Source organism: Eubalaena glacialis, chromosome 6 (genome assembly GCF_028564815.1).
Source record: "Eubalaena glacialis isolate mEubGla1 chromosome 6, mEubGla1.1.hap2.+ XY, whole genome shotgun sequence".
NCBI classification, from domain to species: Eukaryota; Metazoa; Chordata; class Mammalia; order Artiodactyla; family Balaenidae; genus Eubalaena; species Eubalaena glacialis.
Window position 1 is genome coordinate 130151507 of NC_083721.1, and position 25520 is coordinate 130177026.

The 25520-nt window shown below is 48.5% G+C and overlaps 1 protein-coding gene across 3 annotated transcripts; it reads left to right on the plus strand.

Annotated features, from left to right (window-relative positions):
* NME9 (NME/NM23 family member 9) lies at positions 1 to 23218 on the plus strand. 3 transcript variants are annotated; one of them, XM_061193647.1, is made up of 11 exons: positions 1 to 33; positions 5632 to 5689; positions 10529 to 10632; positions 11758 to 11829; positions 13844 to 13960; positions 15091 to 15166; positions 17951 to 18033; positions 18350 to 18442; positions 19374 to 19528; positions 20942 to 21078; positions 23003 to 23218. In XM_061193647.1, exons 1-11 carry the CDS (start codon positions 1 to 3, stop codon positions 23095 to 23097), a joined length of 1023 nt encoding a protein of 340 aa, XP_061049630.1. In that variant the 3' UTR covers positions 23098 to 23218. The 3 variants fall into 3 exon arrangements, with proteins under 3 accessions (XP_061049630.1, XP_061049631.1, XP_061049632.1); XM_061193648.1 differs by lacking the exon at positions 13844 to 13960; XM_061193649.1 differs by lacking the exons at positions 11758 to 11829; positions 13844 to 13960.
* The last annotated feature ends 2302 nt before the right edge of the window (positions 23219 to 25520 follow it).

A 25520-nucleotide genomic window follows, 5' to 3' on the forward strand; every position in this document is an offset into this window, starting at 1 on the left:
ATGGGGAGCAAGAAGAAGGAAATTGCCCTGCAGGTAAGCCTCAAAGAGGAGCTTCCTTCCAGCACTTGACTGGGGTTGGGGGGCGAGGAGGATGGTGTGGGGCGGGAAGTGGAGTATAAAAATGACATTGTTTGCTAGTAGTATGTGACAGACAGCGTTCTCAAACTTGAATATTGTACCCTTCCATCTTAAAGGGAAAAAAACCCCTTATCTCGGACCTCTAGTGATGACAAATTTTTTGTGCACTTAAATATAAACACACGTAAACTCGGGTGTAAGCTGTTTATGCTTATAGTGCTTATGCAACCATAAAACTCAAACATGAATTAACGTAAAACTAAGAAAAGAAAAACAAGAAAATACGAATCAGTATAATTCAATGTTGACATCTTTTTTTGTTGAAGTATAATTGTGGCTTGCTGAGAGAATATGGTATCGGTTCTTTTGAGTTTGGCCATGTGTCTGTAACTATGCCCTCTCTGCAGACCCAGTTCTCCCACCACTACTCTCTAAAATCATTCGCTTATTCAAGAAATATGTGTTGATATTTTGTGCGCTACACTTTCATTATAGAGTGCCTTACTTCATTTGTGCCTGTGATAAGTGACTCCATAAGCCAGGGTCTGCTCTTTTATTCCCTGGTCCTGGACAGTAAGTGGTGGTTGATTCTAAAGTGATGCAGGCATGGGTCCTGGCAGCGGAAGGGAGGGCTTTATCATAAGATCATCTGGATGATGTATAATATGGATACCTTTGAAAGCAAACTTTAAAATGTCTCAGTCAGTTCAGTCCATCAGGGTACGTGCTCAGGCTCTAGGCACTTCTTGGAGAGTAGAGCGGCAGTGGTCTTGAGGCATCTGATTTCTCCTTTATTGTTCTCTGTGGCACCAGCAATTTACATGTGAATTTCAAAAGCCTAGTGATTTTTAAAAGGGAGAAAGCAATGTCAGGCTGAGGATAGTGTGCAGGGGGCGGGGTGGAAGGGAAGATCTTCGGACTGGAAGCCGAAGACTTGATGTAGTTCTTACCTCTTCTCTTAGCCAACTCTGGGACTCACGTAACCTCTCTGGGCTATAGCCTGCTCATCCTCATGGAATGAGGATGTTGGGTGAATTATCCCTAAGGGCCTTCCAGCATTGATATTCTAGTACTCTAGAGTTATAAAACTTTTCCTCTGTCTGTAAATCAATTCTAAGCACCTGGTCCTACCACTTATTGCTGTGAATGGTTTCCTCAACCTCTCTGAGCCTCCATGTTCTTTATGTAAACAGGACGGATAATACATAACCAGCAGAGTTGTTATGATGAGACTCCTTTAGACATTTCCAGGCTGGTCTGAATGCTGTCTGTCGTGGCTCTAAGATTTTTGCCCCATATGACTGTCTTTTCTTGTGTCTATACCTTATATCCCCTTTGAGAGTAATAACATTTTTCACCCATTTTTTTCCCATGCGTATTCCCCAGAGCTCTGAGTTCATTGTGGTCCCCAAAGGAAGTGCTCCCATTTGCTGAGGTCGGGGTGGGGTGGCTATGCACTGAGGCATCTGTGTAAGCGTTGCCTGTCTACCAGGTCAACTCCTTGAAAGCAGTGCTCTAGAGTCTGCCAACCCAGGAATCCTGTCCTCTCTCTGGGTAAGACTATTTAGGGTTCCTTCTGTGACTGAGACAGGAATTGCAGGATATCAAGAGACAGTGTGGTCAAAAGGTGCCACACATTCGCCATTCATTCTCTACCTCATGTAGGACTTCTTGAGGTCCAGATATTTCCCATACCTCTCTGTTCCTGCGCTGCTCCTAGGAGTGAGATTCTTCAACTGTCCAGAGTCCTGGCCATGGTGTGGCTTAGTCCATGACGGGGGTGCACCACAGAGAGTTGCCACTGACTGACAGCTGAGTCTCTGAAAGTGACTGTTATGAGAGAGAGGGTGAGGACTCCTGAATTCTATCATTTTCCTCAGAACTATAGTTGTGGGCTCAGGATGACACCAGTCCGACTCTCTTACTGCATGTAAGGCATCGTGAAGACTTTTCTGTTTTTTCTTTCTTTTTTTTTCATAGAAACAAAAAGTGTATGGAAGCATGAATTATTTAGAAAGATGGATCTTTAATAGAGGATTTGCAGATGTTACATGTTTCCAGCCCTTTTAAAGGGACAAACACCTTAGCATACCTGTGTTAACAATGAGTGGTAATTGTCATGGTCTTTTAATTTATATATTTTCAAAGCAGCTCTCCACAAAAACTTATTAATTACAAAGGGAAAGAGAATAATTTCACAGTGCAGAAGCCTGACAGACCACCTTAATCAAGTGATCAAAGTGAACATCATCAGTAAGGGGGCAGATCAACAGGGTGTGTCACCTGATAGGATGCAATGAGAGAACATTCTTCTGATTCTGACACTCCAACCAATCCAACCAGTTCCAGCTAATCCAACCAGTTCTGACCAATCCCAACCAGTTCTAACCAATCCAACTAATTCCAGCCAATCCAACCAGTTCCAACTAATCCAACCAGTTCCAACCAATCCAACTAATTCCAGCCAATCCAACCAGTTCCAACCGATCCAACCAGTTCCAACAGATCCAACTAATTCCGATCCAACCAATTCCATCTAATCCAACCAGTTCCAACTAATCCAACTAATTCCAGCCAATCCAACCAGTTCCAACCAAGCCAACCAGTTCCAACCAATCCCAACCAGTTCTAACCAGTCCAACTAATTCCAGCCAATCCAACCAGTTCCAACTAATCCAACCAGTTCTAACCAATCCAACTAATTCCAACCAATCCAACTAGTGTCAACTAATCCCAATCAGTTCCAACCAATCCAACCAGTTCCAACTAATCCCAATCAGTTCCAACTAATCCAACCAGTTCCAACTAATCCAATCAGTTCTAACCAATTCAACCATTCCAACCAATCCAAAGATGCACAGCCTGCTTCTAATCAGGAGGCAACACCAAACACACCCAAACTGAGGGGCATTCTACAAAATAACCCTCTTGTAGTCTTCACAAGTGTCAAGGTCATGAAAATCAAAGAACAGCTGAAGAACTGTTACAGACTAAGACAGACTAAAGAGACTTGACAAATAAATCCAGCACATGATTCTGTTGAGATCCTTTGCTATTCAGGACATTATTGGGATGATTGGTAAAACTTGAATGGGGTCTAGGGATTAGATAGTAATAATATATCAGTGTTTATTTCTTGACTTTGATGATTGTACTGTGGTTATGTTGAATAATGTGTTCGGGGATAATGGGAAATCAGGTTAGTAATTTACTTTCAAATAGTTCAAGAAAAAGTTATTTACACTGTACTTGCAAATTTTCTGTAAGTTTGGAATTGTTTCCAAATAAAAACATTATACAAAAATGTACACTATTAATAATGTACTATTTATAATATGTATTTCTTTGATTCTCATTTCTGATATAAACCAAAATACTTTGTAGATAGATAAGAGAAAAATGTGAAGAAATGGCAATAAATGCAACTGTTAATTACTTAGGATGTAGATGTTGGGATATATTTAACAAAAGATGTGCAAAACATACACACCAAAAACTATGAAATGTTGCTGTGAAAAATTAAGGACTATTTAATAAATGTTAAGAAACATCATGTTCATGTACTGGAAGACTCAGTCTTGTTAAGATTTCAGTTTTATCCCAAATCGATCCATAGATTCAATGCAATCCCAATTAAAATAATTGCAGAAATTGACAAGCTGGTTCTGAAATGTATATGAAAATGTAAAGGAGCTAGAATAGCCAAAACAATCTTGAAAAAGAAAAACACATATGGAAGGCTTACGCGGCCTGATTCCAAGAATTATTATAAAGCTACAGTAATCAAAATAGTATAGTACTGGCATAAGAATAAATAAGTCAATAAAACAGAATAGAGTCCAAAATAAACCCATACTTATGCAATCAATTGGTTTTCAACAAAGGTGGCAAAGCAATTTAATAGGGAAATGAATTTTTTTCAGCAACTTTTGCAGAAACAACTATACCTACACATGAAAAAAAAATTAACCCCAATCCTTCCCTCACAACATAGACAAAAATTAATTTCAAATGGCTCACAGGCTTAAATGTGAAAGCCTAAATTATAAAGCTTCCAGAAGAAAATAGGAGAGAATCTTTATGACTTTGAGGAAAGGTTTCCTAAGAAGGACGTAGTAGCCTTAACCATAAAACTAAAATTTGATCAATTTGACTTCATCAATATTAAAAACTTTTGCTCAACAAAAACTGTTAAGGAAATTAATAGGTAAACCTCAAACTTGGAGAGAAATTTTTTATAATACATATTTCTGACAAGAACTTGTCCCCCACCAAAAGTATATATAATCTAATAATATACTTTAAATTGGTCAACAATCCAATTTAAGAAAATGGACAGATCAATGGACACTTCTCAAAGAAGATATACAAATGACTGATAAGCCCATTAAATAGTGCTCAATACCATCGGTCATCAGGGAAATGAAATGAAAGCCACATTGAGATACCACTACATCACCATTAGCGTGGCTAAAATTTCAAAGCCTGACAGCACCAAATTTTGGTGAGACTGTGGAGCAACCAGAGCTCTTATACTTGGCTGATAGAAGTTTAAAATGGTTCAAGCACTTTAGGAAAAGCACTGGCAGTTTCTTATTAAACTAAATATATACTTACCCTATGTCCCAGCAATTTAATTCCTAGGTATTTACCTACCGAAGACAAACGAGAACATGAACACAAAAAGATTTAACAAGAATGTTCCTAAGTCTTTATTTGTAAGAGCCCCAAACTCTCTATCAAGCAGATTGTGATGTTGTCATACAATGGAACATGCTCAGGAATAAAAATGAACAAACCACTGACACACAACTACACAGATGAACCCCCAAAATATGCTGAGCAAAAGAGGCCAGTGCAAAATAAGACATGCTGTACTATTTCACTTATATGAAGTTCTAGAATAAGCAAAATGAACTTACTATGACGGAAAGCAGATGAGTGTTTCCCTGGGATGAGGAGTGCAGGGTGACTGGGAGGAAAAAGGAGGGAACTTTCTGGAAGATGGGATGTTCTGAACTGTGATAGGAGTGTGGTTACCTGGATGTGTGCATTTGTCAAAACTCATTGATTCGTAGCAATTTAGTTCTGTGTATCTCACTATATATAATTTATAGCTCGATAAAATGTATAAAAAGACAAAAAAAAATGAGTACCTCTCTGTACATAGATACAGATAAATGTCAAAATTTAATGTTGAGTAAAAACACAAATTGAAAAAGGATATCTTCAGTATGATACTATTTATGCATATTTAGGGACACGAAACAATTTTATATAGTGTTTTTGGACAAGTAACAAGTTAAAAGAATTTTTAAATGAGATTTTCTTAGGATAGTGGTTATTCTTGGGGGTGGAGGCAGGAGGAGAGAGAAAAGAGAAGAGAGGATTGGGGAAAGATGACAGCTTGAGCTGTATTTGTAAGTATTTCACTGAGAGAGAGAGCAAGAGCGAGAGAGAACAATAGGTAGATATCTGGAGCAAATGACTACATAAAATTGTTTCCCCATCGGTACCCTCAGTAATACAGCGTTTGTTTCTCTTTGATGCTAGGTCAACATCAGTACCCAGGAACTTTGGGAGGAAATGCTCAGTTCCAAAGGACTAACTGGTAATTTAAGATAATTTTTTAGACCCATCCTTTTCAAAATTGCTAAATGACATATTGAACCATGAAGAGAAAACTGCAAAGAGCATCATTTTCCTATAACCTCGAGTTTCATAAATAAAGAACCAGGTCGTTTCTGTGTGTTTATATACATATCTGCCTGGAACATCTGTGAGTTCGGTTCAGGAAACTAGCCAGTACTGCCGGATAGCAGGGTTCCCTTGTTTTAGATTATGGTTAGTCATACTCAGGGCTTGTTTGGTGTTAAGCAACGGAAACCTCTTCTAATTACCTGAGGCACAAACGGGGAAGGTATTGAAAGGAATACGGGATCTCTCAGAACTCAAGTGCTGGAAGGAGAGCCAGGCAACCCAAGCAAGTGGAACCAGGGGCTGCACAGTCATTAGGAAACAGCAAAGCCACTGTCACTGGGCCTCCTCGTCCCTGTCCTCCTTGTATCAATTATCTATTGCTGAGCAACAATTTACCCCCAAACGCAGTGCCTTATAACACTAAACATTTATTATCCCACGGTTTCTGTGGATCCAGAATCCAGGGGTTGCTTAGCTGGGTGCCTTTGACTTGGAGTCTCTCACAAGGCTGCAGCTAAGGTGTCACACAGAGAATGTCAAGGCTCAACTGAGTCAGATTTACTTCCAAGCTCAGTCATTTGGCTTTGGCAGATCTTAGAAGGTCACTTCCAAGCCCATTCCTGTGGCCATTGGCAGGACCTAGGTCCTTGCTAGCTGTTTACCACAGACATCAGTTTCTTGCCGTCAATTTCTCCATAAGGCTACTCACAACATGGTAGCTTCTTTCTTCCCCCAAAGCAGGGCTTAGGGAGGGAGGAAAAGAGAGAGAGCGAGAGAGCGAGAGAGCGAGAGAGCGAGAGAGCGAGAGAGAGAGAGAGAGAGAGAGAGAGAGAGAGAGAGAGAGAGCGAGAGAGAGCGAGAGAGCGAGAGAGAGCGAGAGAGAGAGAGCGAGAGAGAGAGAGAGAGAGAGAGAGAGAGGGGGAGAGAGAGAGAGAGAGAGAGAGAGAGAGAGAGAGAGAGAGAGAGAGATATGAAAGTCACAGCCTTTTTGTAACCTAATCTCAAAAGTAACATCCCATTGTTTTTGCCCTGTTCTGTTCGCCCTGTTCTATGCATTAGAAGCGCTGGGTGGAGCCTGCACTCAAAGGCAGAAGATTACACAAAGGCTTGAATCCCAGGAGGCAGGGCTCACTGGCGGCATCTTAGAGGCTGCCCAGCACAGCTGCTCCCCAATTCTTCCTTTCTCTGCTTCTTTTCCTCTAGAGATCTCTGGGCTCCATTTCTGTGTCTGCTCAGTTCTCTCTATAGGTACATCTGCTCGGTCAGCTGGTATCTGCTCTCATCCCTCTCCATTGCCGCCCCCCCACCCATGACTTCAGCACTCAAGCCCCCCTCCCCCATCCCTCCAGCCCCTTCACCCACTGTCCCCTGAGGTTTGTCCTCGGCTCGAACCTGTTTCCCGAACATGCAACAAGTTTCCCCACTTCTTCACTTGTATCCACGTTGTTCCTACTACCTGAAATATCATGACCCCCCTACAACCTGTAGAAACCTTTCTCATTCCCAGGCAGTTCTAAAGCAGCCTCCTTGCATGAAATCTTTCCTGAACCTCTGTGTGGTCACTTCCACCTGGCGTCTCTAGGGCATTTGGGGTGGGACTCTGTCTCAACCCCCAGCACACACCCAACCTGGTGTGGCCCCTGTGAAGGTAGGCATTCCATGCCGTCCCCCAGACTCTAGCACAGGGCCATTGTCTTTTTCATTTCCATCAGGAGCAGACGTGTCCAGGCCCGGGCCAAGTGGGTTCTTAATAAATGCGGTTGCATTGATCCGGGATGTGGGTGTGAGTCTGGCCACACTCTACTACTTGAGGGATTACAAGGCTTTGTTGACGGTGCCAGGTCTTAACTATGCTGTCCATGTGCCTTGTGTGCAACCGGAACATGGCTCCAGGGCAAACCAACCATGATTTCTGTTTCTTTAACAACAGTAAGAAAGCCACCAGCTCCTCATTTTTGGAGGATTTGCCACGTTCCAGGCACCCTAATCTATTGAGTGTGGACTTTGTCGAGTCCTGCTCGAAGCACAACACGAGGGAACTGTGTGGACCTAAGGCAGCAGGGGCTCGTCTGCCCCTCCTCATCAAACAGTCGCCAGGAACTCAGGCTCTTCCCTCTTTCTAGAACCAGCAGAGATTTGCTTCTGGGGTCAGCCACCATCTTGGAACTCTGGTCTTCTGCTGGCTCACTTCCACCTGCCTTCAAACATGCGAAAGTCTATTCAGATTTACACACACACACCCCTCCCTTTTCATTTTCTCTGCCATTCCTTTCCTTCCTTCTTTTTTTGCTTCCTGCCTTTCAGAGTCAATCTCTTCATAACTTCCTCTCCTGTCCTCGGCCACCTCTCTCCCACAACCGTGGAAAGTGTGCCTTCCTCCCCACCACTCCTCGTAGTGCCACGGAGTGCAAGAGGAGATGGGAAGCTGGTACAAATGACTAGGCTGACCTAGCAATGCAAACCCTGCATAGAGATTGGCAGCTAATTGGGTCCCAATTTTTTCCTGCCGTGGCTTGAACCTGTTCTCCTTGGTGGGCCTGGATACAGGGTCCTCTCATTCTTCAAGGATTTTTTCCTGGAGTCACCCAAATGCCTTTCTCTCCCATTCCTGTGGTCTATTGAAATCTCCAAATCCCTCAACTGTGAAGCTGTTTTCCTCAAAGGAGCCTCAAAGAAGCTTTATCCTCCACCTGGATGTTGAGGAGGACCAGATCCTTCTCTCTTGCCCCTGCTGGTGTCTGGCTGACTTTGGGGCTATTTGCCCTAGACTTTCTGGTCGGCACTGGAAATGCAACGTGTCTGGAATCTAGTTCACTTTCCTCCCTCCCCAGATGCTCTCTCCCTGCCTCCACCCAGTTCTTTCTCTCTGCCGGGCTCAAAGGTGGTCCTTCTCACACCCACAGGACTGCCACCCCCAGTCTTTCCACTACATTTTCAAAGTCTCAGGGATTCTTTCATTTCTCCCCTCCCTCAACACAGCCACCCCTGTGTCTGGCTTCCTCGCCCCTCTTAAACCCAGCCTGACTCTCACTTTCTCTGCAAAACTATGTTGCTTGGCTGAACTAACCCATACTCTTGAATTCATGCATCTTCTTTCCCGGAGTCATTGAAAGAGCACAGGCTGTGGCATCAGACACACCTTGGTCCAAAACTCGGGTCTACTGCTTGAGAATTTTTATTTATTTATTTTTTTACCTTGGGTTGGTTATTTCATTCCTCATTTCTACGGTAGGATAATGATACCTATCTTGCTGGATTTTTTGAGAGAAAAGCAAAGTGCAGATGCCCTCTCATAGCTCAGTAAATATTAACTCTCTCTCCTCTCTAAAACTTACTGTGAACCCTCGTTGCCTAGTAAATCAGGATGGAACTCCTCAAACCCACATTACCCTCTCCTCCAGTGATCTCTGCCACCACTGATCAACCCAACCGCAGCGGCCCCTGGACTCCCCCACCATGCTTCCCACCATGGCCTCCCTCTCTGCCCGTCCAAGCCTGGCATTTCCACAATGCCCAATGCAAGTCGCCTCTCCACTGTGAAGCCTCCTCCCCTGAGTCCTACAGTACAGCGTTAAGACAGTGCTGCCAGAGTCTATGCTAATTTTAATAATGATAATTTAGGGAATTCCCTGGTGATACAGTGGTTAGGACTCTGATCTTTAACTGCTGAGGACCCGGGTTCAATCTCTGATCGGGGAACTAAGATCCCGCAAGCCGTGTGGCATGGTCAAAAAAAAAAAAGATAATTTATATCATGGTTTATTAACAGTTCTCATATGATGTGAAAATTTTGAAATGTGAATCTTCAAAAAGTAAAATCACAAACTGCATGCTATTAAAACTGGCAGGGCTGATAGTTTATAAGCAGTGTCCACACTATCTCCCCATGAGCATGCCCTCTAACTGCAGAACAGAAACACCCCCTGTGTGGATCAGGCATGAGCTCTGAGTGCTGAGGTCTTTAGGAAGACATCCTTCCTTAAAATGTGACCACCGGTCCATCACCATCTAGCACTTACTTGCTGCGTCCGACTGGGCTGGGCAGGTCTGGTGCATATCCGGTGCATGTGTGTTGGCTTTGCTGCTTAGCTTCTTACAGGCCTCGGGGTCTAGTGCAATCAGACAAGAGGGTCCCTCACACCCAGTCCCACCACACTCCAGAGACTGGGACCAAAGCAGAAGAAGGCACCCCAGTTTCCACCTAGGACTCCCTCAGGTTCACTTTCCAGGAGAATAATGTTGATTTGATAAAGTAAAGTTTTAAAGATAAAACTCTCCTTTACCCAAAGCAAGTGGCTTCCAATGCATCAGGAGGAAAGGTTAATGCTATGTTTATTTTCAAAGTAGCTAAGAGTTGATTGCATGCTGATAGGTCACCTACAGTGACCTCTTCCTTTTAGAAGAGGTAGTTTCAGTCCATTTCAAATACTTACTGAGGGCTTCTCTGTGCTAGGCCTGACCCTGAATGTAGCTGAACATTCCTTAAGGCAAAGGATTCTTGTTAAGTAAGTGATTTTCCACCATACTCACTTCATTGTGTTTAGAATTCGGAACACTGAGTTCATGAGGGAAAGCTGTGTTTCCACACTCACTCATACTCTGCTGGGATAATAAATCCCTTTAACCATGAAATAAATATCCCTGCAAACGGATGTCCATCGGAGGGGGTTGGAATGTGCAGGTATCAATTTTGCCTGACGTGCTGGGCGCTGGTGCCCGCTGAGCGCTCCTGCTTCTTGGTTCCACGCAGTCGTCGACGTCTACCAAGGCTGGTGCGGCCCCTGCAAGCCCGTGGTGAGCCTCTTCCAGAAGATGAGGATCGAGGTCGGCCTGGACCTTCTGCATTTTGCATTAGTAAGGTCCTCTCTCAGCACAATGTCACATAACTTGTGAAAAACTTAAAAATTTAAAAACAGGAACAGGAAGATTGAGGGGCCTTTTTCAGATCATTGACAAGGCATCCGTTGTGGATTTTTTGCTGATACCAGTTTCTCTAGAGAGGAAGCCTCCTCCCCACCCTGCCTCGCAACAGTCCCTGTGGGCTCGGCTGCCCCTGATGCTGGAGCCGGGAAGGCGTGCGGCCACTTTAAGGCTAACACTCCCTCTTGGCTCGTGGACACTGTGAACCCTGAAGTTTCACTTCCAGAGCACAGGGTTTAAGATTTCTATCCTTGCTCCTTAAAGGGGAACTTTCAGCAAACGTTTACTCAGGTCAGTGTATGGAGATGGGAATCACTTCCAGAGAAGCGTGCAAGAGACACTGGATGCGCTGCATGGGTTGAGGCTCAGAGACGGTGAACACAGGCGAGACTCTCCCTGACGTTAACTCTCGAGAAGCTGGCCTTCCAGGGCTTGCACTCCTCCCGTGGGAGTGGGTTGTGAGGCTTCTGTGGAGTGAGCGGAGGAGGGGTCTGGATGGGGAGCTTTATCAGACCCGGAGGTGAGCTCAGGACCTTCCTCATTGTTGCCACTCGGGGCAGATGTGGGATGTTAGTGGTGGAGCTCCCTTGATCCGGAGCAGGACAAACTGTCACATCCTCCTTATTTTATTCCTCAGAAAACTACACTGGCAACACTTCTTACCGGTATGTTGACAGTTGTTACGATTCTGATGAAAAGGCATTAGAAGGAGAAGCATGAGAGAGAGCAAGCCAGGGCTCCACCTGGGGAGGGCAGTCACTGTGTGTGTATGTTATGTGTAATGTACGTGTGTGGTGTGTGTGTGTATGTGGTGTGTGGTATGTGGGAGGGTGTGATGTGTGTATATTATGCGTAATGTATGTGCGTGCATGTGTAGCAGTATGTGTGTGCTGGTAGTATGTGTGTGTGGTATGTGTGTGTGTGTGTGTGTGTGTGTGTGGTGTGCATGTGACATGGATGTGTATGTGCTCTGTATGGGGGGTGTGGTGTGTGTGTCCCGCGCGGTTCTCCCGCCATCCTGTCCCTGCACCCGGCCTGCTGACAGCCTGTTTCCTTTAGGCAGAGGCAGACTGTCTTGATGTCCTCGAAAAATACAGAGGGAGGTGCGAGCCGACCTTTCTGTTTTATGCAGTAAGTACATTTTCAGTCCAGAACTGTCCCACGGCTGCACATCACGAGGGTTCAGATGGATGCCTGTCACCAAGAGGCCGCACTGCTCCCAGCGAGGGAATGCTGTTTCCTCCCTGACTCTATTATTTTGGCCGAGGACAGATGCCCTTAATCATGGCACTGCTCGTGGGCGGAGCTCTGGGCAGTCATTCTGGGCTTGGGGCCTTCCTGAGGGCAGTACCCGGGACAGAGCAGGACCCACTCAGAGGCCTGTGCTCTTTCTGGTTCGTGAACCTCTTATTTATTTATTTGTTTGTTTGTTTTTGGCTGTGTTGGGTCTTCGTTGCTGCGCACAGGCTTTCTCTAGTTGCGGCGAGCGGGGGCTACTCTTCATTGCAGTGCGCGGGCTTCTCACTGCAGTGGCTTCTCTTGTTGTGGAGCACGGGCTCTAGGCACTCGGGCTTCAGTAGTTGTGGCACGTGGGCTCAGTAGTTGTGGCACGTGGGCTCAGTAGTTGTGGCTCGCAGGCTCTAGACCACAGGCTCGGTAGTTGTGGTGCACAGGCTTAGTTGCTCCGCGGCATGTGGGATCTTCCTGGGACTAGGGATCGAACCTGTGTCCCCTGCATTGGCAAGTGGATTCTTAACCATTGCGCCACCAGGGAAGTCCCTAGTGAACCTCTTGACTGAGGTCTCACTCTCAGTGCAGAGTCTGGAGACATCCGCAGAGGGGACTTCTCAGCAAACATGAAAGCTCCTTTGTGGGGTAGACAAGCTTTGTATTCACCTTTGTTTCATTGTAAAATGTGAAGATATGTTGACACAAAGTCAGAAATGAGATGGGTGATTGATGACGGCCAGTGGTTCAGCGTTTGAAAGGTCATCTGGCTGCCTTCGGCTGTGACATCCACGCGGTGCTCCAGGCCCCTGAGGGCCCGCTGTCTCACACCTGGCTTCCTGGGTTTAGGTCACCTGCCGGGGCCTGAAGACAGTGGATTGATGTTCTCCTCCCGACCCAGTCCAGCCCCTCATAGCACAGTCAGGGAAACTGGTGTCTGCCCACCGGGGCCAGAGTTGTTTAGTTTGGAAAACCTTGGGCTCCTGCCCTCGGCACTGCAAGTATTACAAGTTGGAAGCTTATGGTGAAACATCATTTGAGCTTCGGCTTTCGGGAGGGAGACTGAAGTTTTACGAAGAAACCTGGTGGGGGAGGGAGCAGGGGGTGGGAAGCACTGAGATGAAAGTGCCCTCCGCCAAACTGGCATCAGAGCTCAGCTGTAGAAATGGGATCATTACCGCAGTGGTTTGCCTGCTTGAGCCCGGAAGGTGCGGGATTAAAGCATAAATCATCACTGGCCGTGTGGGAACATGTGGCAACTCATCACAGTCACACAGCGGTGGTCCTCTGAGGGTGGGATGGAAACAGAAGGAGAACCCAGTGCACGTGAGCTTCCATGAGTGACGCGCAGGGAGACTTCTGAAAAAGCGAAGGTGGTAAACTCGGGTTCACCGGGAACACCACCTCCACTGTGAGGTCTTCCCTGACCACCCCAGATGGAGCTGGGGATCAATTCTTGCCCCAAATCCCAAGTACCCCATGAAAGCAATGTTCTTATTCTATTGCAACTGTTTCTCTGACACGACCACCTCTCTCCCCACTCGACACCCCACTCACTGAGGGTGGCAGCTATGTCTTTTCATGTTTAGTGTTTCTGTTCTCTGCCTCTGTCTTGGTGTTGGCATAGTAAGTGCTCAGTTGATACTTGTTGGGTGAAGGAGCCAAGGAGAGGCCACACTTAGTCACTCACAACCCAGTGCGCCCTGGTCCTCTCCCACCTAACTCCCCGCTGTCCTGAAGGAAGTTTTGAAGGGAGGGGCATGGGGTAGGGAGCAGAGAAGTGGATGGAGGCTGTGGGCCTGGGGTCCACAGACCTTGACCTTGGGCACGCTCCTAAACAAAGCTCTTGGACCCTCATGTCTCTTGAAAGAGGTTGCCCATCGTGTGGTCTGAGCAGGATATCTGTGCTGTATTCTAGGGAGGGGAGCTGGTGGCATTGGTTAGAGGAGCAAACGCCCCGCTGCTTGAGAAAACCATCCAAGAGCAGCTGCAGGCTGAAAAGAGGGTGCTGGCCGAAGGCAGAGAACGGAGAGTGGTAAGCGGCCAGCTCACAAGTGTCTCCCAGGCCAGGCCAGCAGGTCCCTCCCCTGCCCCGCCAATGTCTTCACTGTCCCTGGGAAGCTGCATTAAATGCCCATGCTGGCTGGGGGCCTCTGAGGGCTCAGGGGAGGGTGCAAGTCCCACTAGGAAATCTTCTTTGAAGTCGTCCCCTTCATCCAGAACACTTTAACGTCTTTTATCCATTTCCCTTTCATCCCCACTGCATCTCTTAACAGGGTTTCTGGAAGCCTGACAATGAATTCAGAAATGGACATGAAGTTCCGAATCCAGTAGTGGGTACAAGGAGTCAGCCTCAGGGGGAAATCTCTCCTGGTGACCTGCCCTCCCTTCTCATTCCTGAGTTTGACTTGTGATCCCAGAGGGTTCATTTCTTTAACTAGAAGGGGGTCATTACCTTGAGAAACAGGATCAGCACTGCTTGTGATTTTGGTAAATTACTTCCAGGACAACATGGACCGCGAGTTTTTCACAAAAAATTGGCAGCCTTTGAAAACCGACACACCTTGGGTAGAAAGGAGTATTTCCTGGTGCCCTGAGCAGCTGCCAAATGAGCCTTAACGTTATTCCATGTTCACTCTTCAAGTTTTCACATTCAGTTCCAAAGAGCAAAGCCCTGTTTTCATAGAATGGATTGGAATCAAATCCTATTTGTTCCCCAGAAAACTGGCAATTTTTCCCCAAGAAAGAAAATCACAGACGCTGGTACCTACTCCACAGATAAATGATCTCTCTCTCTGTACTACCTGCACAGAGTAGCCAGTTGCTTACTATTTACTTGCATTTCAGTTCTTACTTTGTCTTCTTGACAACTCTCTATTTCATCTTTCTTTTTCCTTAGTTTCTACTTGATGCTCGTGGAAACAGGCAGACTCTAAACCTTAAGATCAGCATAGATTTCCTTGTCTTCAGTCGCTCTCCCTCCCCGACTCCCTACCACCCAACTACTCAAAAGGTTCTTGAAAAGTTTCCAAGGCTGATAATCTTGACCCTCTTCTTCTGCTCTGCATTTAGGACCTTTACCTATTCGGCTTCTGCTGGTTTTTGAAGGTCTTTGTGGAGTTTTAATTAGCTAACTACTTGCTGTCCATGACCAATTTGTACTAGATTAAAGATGAGGCGCTTTCTGACGAAGATGAATGCTTTTCCCACGAAAAGGAAGATGGTGACGATGAGGAAGCAGGTGAGTACAGAACCAAAAAGCATGGCAAGAAGGCAGAGCAGACTCGGATTTGATGTGTATTTTTTTTTTTAAATTTATTTATTTTATTTATTTACTTTTGGCTGTGTTGGGTCTTTGTTGCTGGGCGCGGGCTTTCTCTAGTTGCAGCGAGTGGGGGCTACTCTTCGTTGCGGTGCACGGGCTTCTCATTGCGGTGGCTTCTCTTGTTGTGGAGCACGGGCTCTAGGCACGTGGGCTTCAGTAGTTGTGGCACATGGGCTCAGTAGTTGTGGCTCGCGGGCTCTAGAGCACAGGCTTAGTTGCTCCGCGGCATGTGGGATCCTCCCAGACCAGGGCTCGAACCCGTGTCCCCTTCATTGGCAGGCGGATTCTTAACCACTGCACCACCAAGGAAGCCCTGATGTGTGTTTTTTATTTTTTAATTTTTTTTGGCCTCACTGCACGTCATGTGGGACCTCAGTTCCCCTGCCATGGATCAAACCCGCACCCCCTCCACTGGAAGCACGGAGTCTTAACCACTGGACCACCAGGGAAGTCCCTGATGTGTCTTTAAAAAATATATGAGTAGTCAGTTTATTGAGCGATCTGAACTCTGGGAAGATAACCCATAAAATGTTTTGTCTCCAATCACCTGACTTCAAACATACTGTGTTAAGTGTCCCTCCTGCCCTTTAATGGCATCTTGGGCACCTTTCACAGCTTTCTGATCACGTTCAGTTATAACAACTGTGAGTTTCATGGCAATTTCTGGGCATCAGGAAAGGCTCCCTTAGTAAAATGGAGGGAGTGACGCTAATAAGGTAAAGTAATGATTCTGGTGTTCCCTTATTCCTTATTTGAGCTAAAGAGTTTGAGCTTCTTTCACCTTTTTTTCTGAAGTGTCAGAAAGTCAGCTGTACTGAACCCCTTCCCTCCCCATAGCCCTGCACCCTCTTCCCCTTATGCCCCAAGTATTAACTCATGCATTTTACACTCCTGAGCATTGCTGTTCTTCCTGGACCTTTAATATGAGAAGAACACCTTGACCTGACAGTGGGAAGAGAAGCCAGAGGTTAGAGAGGCTGCTGTTGGCAAGGTGGCTCCTGATGGTCCCTGAGACACCAAGGGAAACCAGGATGCAGCTCAAGAACCGAGCTGGAGAGAGAAGGAAGTTCTGATTACTCCCTGAAATAGAAAAGCTGCTTATTCACGTGTGGATGACGAGGACTTTCTGAGTTGGATCCTAACAAGGGAAGAGGCACAGTTTAGGAGAGCAAGAAACTTCAAGTGTGAAAAGGAAATCAGTGACTTGGCTTCTGCAGGAAACGTTTGTTGTCTCCATTGGGGATTACCTCTTTTTTCCCTTCCCCATTATTTCCTCCCAAATCAGGTCTCTCCACCTAGAAAACTACCCAAAGCCTACCCTTGCCCTTAGCCTTCCTCTCCCCCGAGCCTAGCTTCCTGAACGTGGTCCACACTCCTTGGGCCACCCTCTCCTCCGCCCCTGCCCCCTGCCGCTCCCCAAGGCTCCAGTGACCTTCTTGGTGCCAAATCCAGCGGGCAGTTTCCAGTCATAGCCTATGGCATCCTTCTGTGGGCTTGGCTGATGTCCCCAACGTCTTCCTACTCAAAGCCCTCTTCTCGTCTGGTGTCTGAGATGTCGAGACCTTTCTCGTTTTCCTTCTTGTTTTCTCTGGCCACCTCCCCTTCCTTGGCTTCTTTTCTTTTGCTCCCTTTTCAGGCTGGAGTTCTCAGGGCCCCAGCCCTGGTCTCTTCTCTTCTCACCCTATACCTCTAGGCGGTCTCCTTAATCGGTCAATTTATAAGGGGATTTATTGTAAGAGTCCCTTAAAGTCCAAGTGTTCACAGGATGTTAGACATAGTGCTCACGGAATAATGAATAGATTGGCTTGCTTAAAATGATTCACACCTTTGCAGCCCACATTTTTTAGATTTTTCAAAGTAGGAGGCCCTCCTCAGATGCAGATACTGTCATGTTACAGCACAACTGATATAAAAGTTGAAAAGAGAAAATAGGCCGTGGGGGGATATAGAGTCTGTGGAGAGTGTAGGGAGCTCACCAAGGCCAAGTCCATACAAACGAGAGTCTGGCAGGGATGGGTTTGTGCCCAGACACAGGGCTCCCCACGGCGTCTGCGGGCCTGAGAGGTGGGCGGCGGCCACGCGGCACCTTCCTCATCTCCACAGCTGCTTGGACCTATGGACACAGCCCACCAGTAGACTGGCCAATGATCTACGACTGGTGCCTGGGCTCCAAACAATGAGCTGGCCAATTCTCAGGAGAGTGTGAACAGAGACAGAGGAGACGGAAGGCGCAGTTTGGTAGAACGTGCTGGCCCTGAACAGTCATGCCGACTCGGGGCCTGGGGCAGCCACTACTGACCAGATGCCGGGAAAGGCAAAAAGGCACACCGAGAGGAGAACACGGTCGGCAGCAGTTAGAGGTCAAGAATCACGACTGGGTGACAGGAAGGGACAAGGGCCGACTCGTTTCTGGTTTTTGTTCCTGAGCTGTCTTTGACCTCCTCCCCCATCTTCCATCCTCTCCTCCCTTCCCACGCCCTCCCTCCCAGGTTCACGTCCCTTGCATGTCTCTGTCCCTTGCAGCCAGGCTGAGGTTGGGGTCTGGAGCCAGACCCCTACATCCACTAGAATCTAGCTCTGCACAAGCACAGCCAAGAGGCCAGGGGAGGGAAGCCGGGGGCTGTGGGCGGGGCTGCACGTCCCTGCGGAGGGTCTTCCGAGAGCCCAGCGTCTGACAGCACCATCGTCGGCTTGTTGCAGTGTCATCAGAGAAGGCCTGCACCTTGGCAGTCATTAAACCAGATGCGGTGGTCCATGGGAAGACGGATGAGATTATCATGAAGGTAAGAGAGACATTATCATGAAGGTAAGAGAGACAACGCTTACCTTACAGACTATCCTCATGTCTTCTCTGGTGGAAAAACAGGGGTGGAGCATTGTGTAGCAGTGTCCTAGGGGGAAAGAGGGCTTCTAAGGAGTTTTAATTAAAATTCCATTTAAGTAACTTACAGTTTTTAAATCGAATTGGAGGACGAGGGTCTCCACTGCTTTTAATGTTGCCTTTTCCATCATCTTTTACTCTCAACACATTGAAATGTGAATTTGGGCTTGCTTTACCCTTTTAGAATATATATATATATATATATATATCTCCTACAGATCCAGGAAGCTGGGTTTGACATTTTAACAAATGAAGAGAGAACCATGACAGAAGCAGAAATGCGACTTTTCTACCAACACAGAGCTGGAGAGGTCAGCTTCTCTGCTTCCACTTGTCCAAAACACTCTCATTTCTTTCTCTTTCTCCAACATTGTGTTTATAGATTGCTATTAGTTTGGGAGAAAATAGAGTATTATGAAGAACAAGAACATGAACAGCAAGTGAGCCATGAACTTGCTCTCCGAATAATAATTACGGGCTGCATCAGGGAGACATTCTTTGGTAGCAAGGATGAGAGTCTGACTCCAACTTAAGGGATTAAATAAGGAATTTATCGGAGGGATACTCCATGACTCCCAGAACTGAAGAGAGTTGAAGGAGTTGCATAAGAAGGTGTGGGAGAAGAAGAACCAAGGCAGGGGTAGGGCTCTCAGGAGCAAAACCTCACGGACGGTCACTTCGGGTGCTGCTGTTGGGGGACTCAGATCCAACCACTTTCCATCTGCTTCTGCTTGTGACTCACCCACTTGGGAGGGAGGGTATGGGTGACCGAGCCTGGGCTCCACTTCTCCGGCAAGGGGGTGTGTATGTGGAGGGGTGGATAGGCATTGCGGTTGTCAGCTGGACTAGGACCAAGTGAAATGGGGAAGGGTTTCTCCCCAAAGGAAGCCTGAGTACTGCTACTTGAAGAAGGGGGAAGGGTTGCACAAAGTCTCAACCGCATCCCCTGGTTATCCAGCACCCACATGATTTCCATATTTGTGGTCTGCTAAATGCTCCCACCTAACTTATTATCTCATGTTCAACCCCAAGTGAGTCAACTCGAAGCCTCGTCTTCCTGCCTTTAACTTATATCTGGGTGTGGTTAGGCCCCCCACCTCCCCAGGGCCCTCCGTGGGCATGCAGGCCGGTGGCAAGGCCGCTCACTGACCCTCTCCCATCCTGTGGGTGGGATGGGCCCGCCGGCCCGCTGCAGGCCCTGGGGCCCCTGCCCTGGCTCACTGTCTTCCCTCCCCGTGCTAGGAGGCATTTGAGAAGCTGGTACGTCACATGTGCAGTGGACCGAGCCACCTCCTGATCCTCACCAGGACTGAGGGCACCGAGGATGTGGTCACCGCCTGGCAAACCCTCATGGGACCCTGTGACCCCGATGTGGCAAGGAGGGAGCAGCCTGACAGGTGACGTCACCAGCTGTGGTCCTTGCATCCATCTCAAAACCTGCATCCAAGGAAGCTGAGAGCCCTGCTCGAGGTTCAGCCCAGAACCATGGGTAACACAGAAGGCTCCCCGATGGCCATGAAGCTCCCTCTGTGTCATACATTAGGGGAGTCCCTGACCTCCCTGTTATGTATTTGAGGAGACCCTGACATCCTCTCCCTCTGATCCAGCCCCCAGCTCTTCACTGGGCGCCTCCTTGCTGCCTCTTTCCCTCTTCTGAAGGCTGCAGCTGGGTCCTCACTGTTCTCTCTGCAGCCAAAGGGTCCCGTCGCGTGGTCCCAGGGCCACCTGCAACTCTCACCCAGGAAATACAGATTCCATGGCCCCACCCAGGTCTACCAAGTCAGAGGCTCTGGATGAGGCCTAGGACTGTGCAGTGTAGACTCACCTCCTCAACCCCCATCCCCTACTCCCTACCCAAGGTGTCCTGAGGCCCCCTAGAGTCTGAGCACTCCGCTCTGAGCACAGCACTAGGCTGCTCCCTGGCCCTGTGTGAATATTTAGCCCGGCGCCACCAATGCCAAATCCACTGTGTCTTGCCTTTGAAGCGGAGAGAGGCCTCACCAACAGGAAAGAAATTAGCAAGAGACTAAGAAACTGCAGTTTATACTGTGACATAACAGTTGTAGGGGGCCGGGAACATTCATATATAAGGCAGCCTGGGCTGATGAAAGACAGCCCAGGGTTCAGATCTTAAGTTTTCTGAGCCTCAGTTCCCTCATCTATAAAAGGGGTATAAGAGCACCTGTCGTGGGAGGCTGTACAGTGTTGTGGTTCAGAGCACCGAACTTAGAATCTCTCTTCTTCCTCTTTCTAACTGTGTGACCCTGGGTCATCCATGCTTTAATCCCTCTGCCTTAATTTCCTCATCTGGAAAATGGGAACTGTAATAGGATAGGACCTGCCTCAGATTAAGAGAGAGAGAAAGAGAAAGACCGAAGTTTGAACATTGTTTGACATATGGGAAGTCCTAGCAATATTAGTATTATCTTAGGGGACCTTGGGGGATTAACTATGCCAACCTGTACCAAGCCCTCGGCAGGGTGCTAGCCTAGCCCCCGTAGTGACAGCAATAAAATAGCAGCTCCTGGGCTCACACCATAACTCACGCATATTTAAACTGGGGATCATGACAGAGTCTCCCTCACAGGGTTGCCGCACAAATGAAATATCAGGTATGTTAAGCACTGGCAACGTGCCCAGAACACCGCGGTTACTATCATCCTTGCTGCTGTTCCTGGCGTTTCCAGCAGAGAAAGCCATGTCACAGAAATGCCAGCTGCTGATTGGTAGCTGGTGGCCATGTTGCCAGAGAGCAAAACATTTCTTTTCAAATGAGACGATCGTTTCTTGTACGTTTTGCATGCTCCCAGTCTCCGGGCTCAGTATGGCACAGAAATGCCCTTTAATGCGGTCCATGGAAGCCGGGACTCGGAAGATGCCCGCCGGGAACTGGCACTGCTCTTCCCCAGTTTTAAGTTTTCAGACCAGGTTCCGGAAGCCCCTCTGGGTAAGTCATCCAGGAAGATCTGGTCTGTATTAAATCTGCAGCGGGGATGGGGGGCGGGTACTGACAGTAACTATGTGGTAACCAAGTCCTCGGTCTAATAAGGGCCTGCTGGGGAAACAGGGCCCATTACGTAACTTTAGCGGCAGTCCTGCTCTATTGTGTTTTCAGAGTAACAGTTTTGCTTTTTCATTACATTTTTGGCTGCATTTTTACTTTGAAGCCAAACTCTTGTTACAAAGTTACTTTGCATTCTCCTGTGGAAAGCACCTGGAAAATGTAACTAACTTTCTGGAAGCCCACTTCCAGGGCAGAGGCCAGATGTCATTCCCTCACTTCCTCTGTGCTCCACATGCCCCATCAAGCCCTTGGTGGGGTCGCCGAGAAGCAGAGGGTTTCACAGAAGGGCCCTCTGCCCATCGCTGCGGTGGCTCTCATATCCCTCAGACCCCACACTTTGGGAAAAGCGTGCTGGGTCATCCCCACCTCCAAATCTGGGTGAGAAACCCACGGGGCTCAGAGTGCACGTGACTCACCCCACTCCACGAGTGGCAGAACCAGACCCGGCCCGTGCTGCTCCTGCCGCCATGTTGCACGTCTCTGGGTTGAGCCTGAAGTGAGGTGGAAGGGGCCAGGGGGTGAACATCCTGGGAAAAGCAAAGGATGTGAGGGGGGGCATTCTTGGGAGAAGGCGGCCTGCAGATCTGAAGAGGTAATAACCTCCGTGTGCCTAAATGTTTGGGTTTTAACCAGTTGGTTTACCTAAATGTTTGAAATGTTCGTCATGGTCTCTTCAAGATTTGAATCCAACCAAGCAAGAATAGGTGGTTTGAGGGCGAGGAGAGGAAGGGCGGGAGCTGACCCCTGCTGGCCCTCGTTTAATCCTGGTGCTGCCTGCTGCCAACTGAGGGACAAGCTGGGAGTGCGATGGAGTTTAGGGAGTTGAGAAATCCTGGGAAGTGTGGCTCTATGTGGACCAGAGACCCAAGTCGGAACATCCACGTGCGTGTGGTGGTTCTCCAAAGCCATCCTCTGTGGGAAACACTCTCACTCGGGTGTGGGTGGCACTGCAAGGACCAGCTTTCCTCTGGGGGCCTGCCCTCAGGGAGAGCCCACGACGTGCTTCCTTATGTGTCCAGGGTCGTGTGACATCTTTATCCTTTTGCGGGGGTGACTGGAAACAAGTAGGTATGACTCTGGGAAAGGAAGAGAGCGAACTGGCTGGGCACCGCTCATCGGGGCCATCGGGGAGAGTGTTGGGAGATCGTGAGCCTGACTTTTTGGCCTCAGGTGATAATGAGCAAAGGGAACAAGTCCAGAAGGGTCTGAGCCTAGACCACACCTGGGAGTAAGTGCACAGCTTCCTGCGGGGATGACCTTGAAGCAGCCTCGTTGGGGTGTGGTGTTGTGCCCCTTTGTCTGACGTGTATGTTGTGCCTTCTCAGTTGTCAGGAGCAGAGTGTGCTTTCCACGTACCCAGCACTTCTTCTGGGCCCTGGAGACAGAATCCTGGGTTTGAATCCTGGCTCCACTATCTACTAGCTGAATAGCCTCGGGAAAGTTACTTCCCTTTTTGGACCTCAGTTTCCTCATTTGTGAAATGGAGATAATGAGAGGCCCATAATAGCCCCATAATAATCATCTTCCTCAGAGGGCTCTTGTGAAGATGAAATGAGACAAAGCACGGTGAAGCTCTTAGCCTGGGGCCTGACACACATCAAGTGCTCAGCCAATGTCACTTCCTCTCCTAATTTTTTCCGAGTCCCTAACACACATATTAGGACCTCTCTTTGCGGCTCCGTCCACCCTGACCCCTAACTTCACCGTCTGTGATGCACTTAGATTTCCCCTTTCCGCTGTTCCTTTGTGGACAGTTTGGGGACAGGGCTGCTGTAAGAAGTCCTACAGCATGCCTGTTGTCCCACAGGCCTCGAGGCCGAAGGAGAGGGCCCCGGTGAGGCGCTGTGCTCCCCCGAGGACGTGGACGAGGCGGCCCGCGACCAGGGTGAGGCCGTGAGATGAAGCGTCAGTGCACCCATATCTGCTGCACGTTAAGGAAACCTCCAGAGCCGAAACTTCCTCTTTTGAGCACCAATACTTTTTTGGTTTAGTTATCGTTCATGAATAAAAATAATAGTATCCACTTTCCTGCCTTATTAAACAGTACGAATATGGAACATGTACTTTTTTTTGGCCATCTCTGGGATTTTAGAAAATAAATGGACATCAGTCATTGAACTCTGCTATGATAGTGTCATCTCAGGGGATACTGAGTTACAGAGGACAGTGTCTCCCAGTAATAAATCTACGTTATGGATGAAACAATTTTAGAGCTTAACTTGGTAACAATGGACTTGAAAATAGTGCAAAACGATTGAATGTGACACTTCAGGGCTTACTGACATGGGGGCAGATATAAATCAGCTTTAAATCTTCATGCTGCCCACCCAGGCCACAAGGGTAGTCCTGGAATATGCCAGATTCATCTCCACGAATCAGGGCATGTTCAGAAAGCAATGCTTGGGGGTTACATTTGGAACCAGGGTTCATCTAATTTTCTTGATGCCCCCTTCCCCCATTTCTTTGGTTTCTGATTTTGGCTAAAGCCTAATTTTAAAACCTGAGCGCTCCTAGTGGTGGCGCCAGCTTTCACTATTGCCTGGTTTAGCTGTCCCTCCATGGGACACAGGAGGTTTTCAGTAACTAGCATTACCCCTGTGAATAGTAACATGCCAGCTACTCTCTTACCGGTTTGCTCTTTGGTTTATTTGTAAATTCACTGAGCCCAGGCATACTCTTTCCTCTCTGACTGAGGAAAAGGCTGTGTTCTTCTACACCACGAGGCAAATGGCAGAGATTTCCTTCTCATCTGCTGGTTTTCTCCAGGGGGCTTCATGCTTATGACTTGAAGAAGCTCTTTAAATGGGCAGTTAGCTCCCAGAAGACTGTCCTTTACGGATGCACTACTCTTTCCTCCAGCCTGTAGCATGAGGCCCTCCGTGCTGGCACCGGGGACAGGATGAGTCAGGCTGCAGAAGGTGGGGACACCGGGTGGCCTGTGACAGCGGGTGGGTGGCTGCACTTCCCAGGACCTCGTGTCACCTCTAGATGGAAGCATGCCTGCCCACCGTGCTCAGCGCACCAGCACAGGCCTCTGTAAGAAACACCCAGTGGAGCCCTCCCTGACAGAGTCCGTCAGGAGAGTTGAATCTGCTGTTCCAGGTCCCCAGGCACATAGCCCAACGTGGGGCTGTGCTCTTCCCTTTGTGAGTGGCCTCGAGAGGGGGACTCGGCTGGCCTGTGTTCACCTCAGAGCTGGCAACAGAGCCCGACGCCTGGTCTTCCACACCACAGGTGCTGTGTGGCTCTGAATGAGCTGCTTGGGGTACACCCAGCTGACAGCTATCTAGTCTCCCCAGAAGCTGGGAAGCCAAACTCCCATCACTGGAGAGATGAGAGGTGATAAATGGAGTGACCAAGGCCTCTGAAAGCAGGGGACAGAGAAGAGCAGGTGGGGGAACTGGCCCGTGTGTGCTGGTGTCTGTGATGACCTTTCAGCCTCCCCGGGAAGCGGCTGGGAGTGGCAGGGCCGGGACGGGGAAAGCAGGAGGGACGCTAGGTGATAGGGCTGGGGTGGGAGGTGTGATAACACGCTCCTTCCTTCTATTGCACGGTAGGGCGCTTCTTTTCTCAGAGTCCAGAAGGTTCCTGGCGGAAGGAATGGGGCTAGGGCAGAGGGGGAGGAAGAGAAGTGCTGTGTGGCTCTGAATGAACTGCTCGGGGTACACCCAGCTGGCAGCCATCTGGAGGAAGGCTGAAACGTCTGCTCACTGTCTGAGGACGGAACTCCTTGGCAGAGACCCTGGGCCTGCAGGATGGGCGCCATTTTAGGCGTTAAGGCTTCTCCTGGGTGTGAGCGCCTGACAGGGTGGAGGGCAGGCCTAGCCCCACGAAGTGAAGGACGCGGCTTGACTGGCTCAGGCCCTCCACTCAGCCAGGCGGCTGACCGTCCGGCAGAGCCAAGACTGTCAGGAGCCAGGGCTGCAGGGAGAGAGGGAGGAAGGTGGCTCGGTGGGTCCCAGTGTGGCCTTGGCGGGGGCTCCCTCCGCTTTCCCTGAGCCCAGGTCATGGAACAAAACTTCCCTCGTGCTGGGAACTGACACATACCTCCCTGCCCAGCAACCAGGGAAGGTCAGTGCAAAGGAGCAGGACTGGGAAAGCACCAGCCCCTATCCCAGGTGGCAAGGTGTCCGGAACCTCCCCGTCGGCTCTCCAGCAGGATCTGGGGTCAGTCCCCCCTTCCCAGGCCTCGCTTCCAGTAAATGCAGGGCGCCTGTGCAGACGGTCATTTGCCAAGCTCTGGGCCTGAGTCCAGTGGGTGGTGGCAGGGGAGGAGTGGCATAGGACGGAGGGGGGAGTCCTGGTGGCTGGCAGTGGCCACCTGT

Bases quoted from the DNA above. Each gene is read 5' to 3' on its own strand.
- NME9 (XM_061193647.1), top strand. From the start codon at position 1: ATGGGGAGCAAGAAGAAGGAAATTGCCCTGCAG. The intron at 34-5,631 runs GTAAGCCTCAAA...CTTTGATGCTAG, and splicing joins AGAAGGAAATTGCCCTGCAG to GTCAACATCAGTACCCAGGA. The intron at 15,167-17,950 runs GTGAGTACAGAA...GGCTTGTTGCAG, and splicing joins TGGTGACGATGAGGAAGCAG to TGTCATCAGAGAAGGCCTGC.